Raw genomic sequence first — 5,110 nt, 5'->3', positions numbered from 1 at the left:
TGCTATGACAACGGGCAGCTCACTGATGGTTGATGGGGGATTTCTTGTCTCCTAACATGCATGACACCTGCATTTCACATCTGGCCTTAATTTTCATACTAGTACTACATAGCTGTAAACTGGGTAGAAAACAATGACACAGACCCAGTCTTGCTGGAGAAGAGAGTCAGCAGGGCTGGAACCTGTATGAGAAGTGAGGCAGAAAATTACCTTTAGAAGGCTGCTATATAATAAAGCTCACATATGCCGTCATGGAGAATGTTTATTGCACCAAATAAGGTTTTATCTTGTCACTCTACATGATGATTAGAAATTGGACCTGTCTTTCTTCCAACCCTATTCCCCCCCCCCAACCCTTCAGAAGCTCTCCCTGTTCCATCCAAATCCATAGAGCCCGCCTGTACTTTCAGTGGGAAGGGAAAGAAGTTAGCAGACTCCTCATTGCTTCCTTTGCTGTCTTTAGTAGAAAAAAAACAAAACAGAGGCAACAACCACAGCCCTGCTCTGCAGAGACTGGATTGAGGGGGGGAGGCCCTGCTAAAGACTGACAGGAGGGAGCAGCACCACGCTGGCCAAGGGTGTGCACACACAAAAAGGCAAATACATTGATTGCACAGAGCTGTTTCACTCACTGAGTTTGGCTAGTACCCAATAAAGCACCTAATGATTAGTTCCTCAGCATTGTATCTTGTTTACTTTGACCCCTTCCAGGGCTGGTTATGATTTCTTCAACAGTCTCAGGCACGTATCTGCTAGAGCACCAATTTGTTAGCTATTCGCCACACTAGGCTGGGCAAGGAGACCCTACCCCTCTCCCAGCGGCTCCTGCCCTTCAGCACCATTCATGCCAGCTCCCTCCCCACTCCCACAAAGGATCTTCACCACCCATTTCACCTGCGGGTTGAAACCAGGTGTTTCCAGGACAGGATGGATGTCTCAGCCCTTTCAGCTTGGAGTTCAGGAGAGCCAAAACAGCCTGTTGTCCCAAGGAGCTACCTTGCCTTCCCCATTGTACCTCCCCTGGGGGCTGTACGGCCCCCAGCTAGGCTCCTGCCCCCGCTGCCCCTTCACATCAACACTGACGTTAAATCAAAGAGACATTTAAAAAACACTGACTTCGTACATGATGAAGGGCCCTACACATCCCAGCCCCCTCCAGAAACACCCAGCTAATATGCAATCTGTCAGAGGACGACAACATGCTGAGCCAGCACCTGGGCCACAGCCCTCAAAACACGGTACACTTTTTGCCGGGCTTCTTCACAGGCGGTGGGCAGAGCACAGCCCGGATGGCTTCATCAAACACCGTCTTCAAGCCCCGCTGCGTCAGGGCAGAGCACTCGAGGTACTTTACCGACCCTAGGGGAAAGAGAGCTCCAGCTCAACCATTCCAGTCCTACCAGGACATACTGTCCCTCACCCATTCCAAAATAAAAAGCTCAACGCCATGGAAATCTGCCAGCACAAGAGACTCACCGATCTCCCGCGCCATGGCCAAACCTTGGGGGTAGGTGATGGGGGCCAGTTTCTTATCACGTAACCTTTCAATGGTGTCCTTATCATCCCTCAAGTCCAGCTTGGTGCCCACGAGGATGATGGGTGTGTTTGGGCAATGGTGTCGGACCTCAGGGTACCACTGAAACAGAGAGGCACGATAAGAAAAGAAGCCATAGCAGTAGATGCAACCATGAGGATGCATTCAACTTTAGGAAGAAAGTTTTTACTACTATCTGACATAGTGGCAACACCTGAAGAGTATCCTTCTGCCTACAGTTCTGAATATGCTTTGCAGGAAGAGATTGGTGCAGATGTAATAATGAAGGCAGAGACATCATCATGACAGGCAGTGTCAGCCAACTCTGCACACAGTGCTTCCCTTAACCGCATTTTAGCTTCTAGGACATCCCTTACCGTCTTTAAGATGCTGATTCAAAAAGGCAAAAACTTGGGCAAAGAAGTCACGAATTAAAAGTAGGCCCCTCTTAAAACCTGCAGACTATGACCTTCCCTTGTCAAAACGTGACTGCTAGAAATTTTGGGCTTGTAGGTGTGGTGCTGGGTGGGGCAGGGGACTTCACTGGTTCCTCCCTTCTACTGTTTCACCCAGGAGAATACTTTACCTTGGCTCTGACATTCTCAAAGGAGGCTGGACTCACAAGGGAGAAGCAGATCAAGAAAACATCCTGTGTGGAAACAAGAGGGTCAGCTGTGTAGAAAGAAACAGCTAGAGATAATGGAGGGAGCCTCACAGAGGGCAACCTCCTCCCATGAGCAAGGACTGGCTGCCAGAAATTTTTCCCCATTAAGGGTGCTAAACTAATTCAGAGAGGGAAGGAACGGGACTCTGAGTGCATGACTTCATCTTCTTTTACAACACTGGGCTCTGCATCTTAAGAGCCTGTGGCCACAAAAGTCTTAACCATGCTATGGGCTTCCACCCTGGTAGAGGGGCCACGTAGGAATTGCTACAGCCAGGGAAACACCGCTAGTGCAGCCCAACAGCGAGCTGTGCCACCGAGAGAGAATGGGAATGTGGAACGTGGCTCAGCTGCACAGCACCCCCACGCCATTCCTTTCACTTGAGCATAACTGTTCAAACACCATTACACAGCAAGGACAAGAATAGGGCAATCTCTTAGGAGAAATTCAGTGCGATACTTCTTAAACAACCAGAATTATGGTTACAGCCGCAGGAACTTAGACTTTCCTCAAAGGAAAGAAGCCTAGCTGTCCTTGGGAGCCTCCCTGCCCCCAAGAGGGAGCAGTTACAAGCCAGTCCAAGCCCAGCACTCACCGTCTGTGGATAGGAAAGAGGCCGCAGTCGGTCATAATCCTCTTGCCCTGCTGTATCCCAGAGGCCTAGGTTCACTGGCTTTCCATCTACCATGACATTGGCAGAATAGTTATCAAACCTGCCAAGGAAGAGTCCCCATCAGTGACAATCTTCTTGTGACCCACACATCTCTCTACATGAAATCCAAGGGGACAGTGAATCATGAGAGGACACTACAACACAGTTCCAGTGGGGATAGTCGTGCCTTCCTCACATACACAGCCATGCCACCGGCATCCTCCTCGTGTGTGAAGTTCATAGTCTGATTTGGGACAGCCTTCTCCCCACCTACAAACCCAGCGTTTACAGACACGCGCACACAGAGCAAAGAGCAACTGAAGCCTGAGGCCATTACTCACACAGTGGGGATGTATTCTCCAGGGAAGGCATTTGTGGTGTAACTGATCAGCAAGCAGGTCTTCCCTACAGCTCTGCAGAGGAGAAGAGTGACAAGCATGAAGAAGGGTACAGCAGAAAGCACTGTAAAACTCACCCTTTTCCCCACCCAAAACCAAGATTAGGTAAAAAGTTATTGTGAGAGAAAACAAGCCTGCAGCAGGCTGGCATTCTTTAGCTGTCAGGGACCAGGCCTGCACTCACAATGTGCGCCTCGCCTGAGCGCTCACCCGACCCTGCTCTCTCCCACTCCTTGTCCCCACACTTGCAGCCTCAGCAAAACAACAGGCAAAACATATTTGTTCCAGAACCAAAAGAGAGGGAATAAATTAAGGTTCTGTGCTGGGCTAAACACATCCATAATAATCTAGCAAAATGGGTAAACAGTGAGGTGAAAAAACATGCAGCACACAGAATTATTATTCAAGCTCCTCAGATAGAGGAAGTCAACGTCAACAAATACAAAGGGGAGAAAATAGGTACCCATAAACAGAAATTAACTTTAAAATGACCACTGTCAGTTTGGAAACTGATGTTGGCATCAGCATAATCACTGAAAATATAAACTCAGGGCTTTGCTGAAGGCAGGTGGGATTGGTCAACCCAGTGATGGCAGGTGGCAGGGGCTGGGCCTGGCTGGCAATGGCAGCAAGCATACAAACTTTAATTACCCCTGTAGGATAAGGGAAAAGCTGAGTTACAAGAACAGAAGAGTACCAGGAGTGTAAACAACCCATTTATCACTGCGGAAGTTGTGAGCTGCAGAGAACCTTCCAGAGATACAGATGGAGAGCGACAGTGAAAGCTGTGCCTGAGCAAAGCTGAAGAGCCAAGAGACATGGGTGTCCTCTACGCAATTCTGTAACCAGGGCGACGCAAGGGAAGGCTTCAGGAGTGAGCAAGAGACTCCAGAGGACCCCACAGTCCTGCGCCAGGGTGACACAAAGCACAGCAAGAACCACTACAGTAATCCACCCAGCTTTTCCCCCGGACCAGGTCCCTCTCTTGGAGAACAGGGAGGTTGTGTAAAGAACCACTACACTGACGGGGCCCAACTTTCCTCCTGAACCGTGGCCTCTCTCCCACCAAACAGGGAAGTCACGTAATTCCCACATATTTATGATTAAAGTGTTTTGGTATCCAAGTTCATTCAGTCTCTGCACTTGTCGATTTGGTCTGAAAGCAAAACACTGGACTGCAAACCTTCAGCTGAAGGCCATTTCCAACATGCTGCGCTCCCCATTGTCGCCCTCCCCTCCGCAACAAGGCTGTGCTGTTTTGTGGGTGGCCTGCTCTCCTGCCCCCCTCTTTTGCCCCCACAGGCTAGAACCTGGAAGGTCTGGCTCCAGATGTGTATTTGAGGGGGTGGCATGCATGGGAAGGTGGAAACACCAGTCCCTGCCTAAGACCAGTTCACATTTAGTTCTCCGTATCTCAGGTCTGTGCTTGCTGCGGCGATCAGAAAAGCAAACAGGAATTATGAGGAAAAATATGCAGGACAAGCTAGGAAAAGTTACAAAGCACCGTAAATCCACTGCATGCCTGCATCTTGCATACAGATGTGTTCTCGGAAAAAGGCGTACAGGGTAAGTCCAAAGGGAAGAGCAAGAAGGATGGCAAGAAGCACATGGTGAAATCAGAAACAGCACCGTGTTTCACCTTGGAACACAAACAACAAAAGGAAGCAGGAGGGAAATGTGCAAACATCACGGTTTTTAGGGAGGGCTTTGTAATGCATCACACCTGTACGACAAAAACCAGCGGAATACAGGCAGCTAGTAAAATCACGAGGAGCGTTCAGCGACGAGGACCCAAGTTTATGAACTAAGGAGGGAGCGGGACGCGCCGGGCAGGGCGGCATCGGCTGCAGCAAGGCCCCGC

General features: G+C 49.6%; 2 protein-coding genes across 4 annotated transcripts in view; one reads left to right on the top strand and one right to left on the bottom strand.

Moving 5' to 3' along the window:
• Positions 1–678, top strand: part of DCXR (dicarbonyl and L-xylulose reductase) — a 3,103-nt gene extending 2,425 nt beyond the window's left edge. For both annotated transcript variants that reach the window (XM_035899906.1, XM_035899908.1), the window contains one exon: positions 1–678. This exon is cut by the window's left edge and continues 49 nt beyond it. In XM_035899906.1, coding sequence (XP_035755799.1) covers positions 1–55 — 55 coding nt within the window. In that variant the 3' untranslated portion in view covers positions 56–678.
• A 91-nt stretch (positions 679–769) lies between these two features.
• Positions 770–5,099, bottom strand: RAC3 (Rac family small GTPase 3). 2 transcript variants are annotated; one of them, XM_009644214.2, is made up of 6 exons: positions 4,433–5,099; positions 3,193–3,264; positions 2,795–2,912; positions 2,121–2,183; positions 1,477–1,636; positions 770–1,359 (listed from the first exon to the last, which is right to left on the bottom strand). In XM_009644214.2, the coding sequence occupies exons 3-6, from the start codon at positions 2,885–2,887 to the stop codon at positions 1,229–1,231; spliced, it is 447 nt and encodes a 148-aa protein (XP_009642509.2). In that variant the 5' UTR covers positions 2,888–2,912; positions 3,193–3,264; positions 4,433–5,099; the 3' UTR covers positions 770–1,228. The 2 variants fall into 2 exon arrangements, with proteins under 2 accessions (XP_009642509.2, XP_035755789.1); XM_035899896.1 differs by having other exon boundaries at positions 4,973–5,099.
• Between the last annotated feature and the right edge of the window lie 11 nt (positions 5,100–5,110).

Source organism: Egretta garzetta, unplaced genomic scaffold (genome assembly GCF_000687185.1).
Source record: "Egretta garzetta isolate BGI_Z169 unplaced genomic scaffold, ASM68718v1 scaffold381, whole genome shotgun sequence".
NCBI lineage: Eukaryota > Metazoa > Chordata > Aves > Pelecaniformes > Ardeidae > Egretta > Egretta garzetta.
Note: the sequence above shows the minus strand (reverse complement) of the source record. Positions and strands in the feature narration are given on the sequence as shown.

Excerpts from the sequence above, each read along its gene's own strand:
- RAC3 (XM_009644214.2), bottom strand. The coding sequence starts at position 2,887 with ATGGTAGATGGAAAGCCAGTGAACCTAGGCCTCTGGGATACAGCAGGG. Across the intron at positions 1,637-2,120 it reads TTGAGAATGTCAGAGCCAAG|TGGTACCCTGAGGTCCGACA; the intron begins GTAAAGTATTCT and ends TCTCTGTTTCAG. Across the intron at positions 1,360-1,476 it reads GGCCATGGCGCGGGAGATCG|GGTCGGTAAAGTACCTCGAG; the intron begins GTGAGTCTCTTG and ends TCTTTCCCCTAG.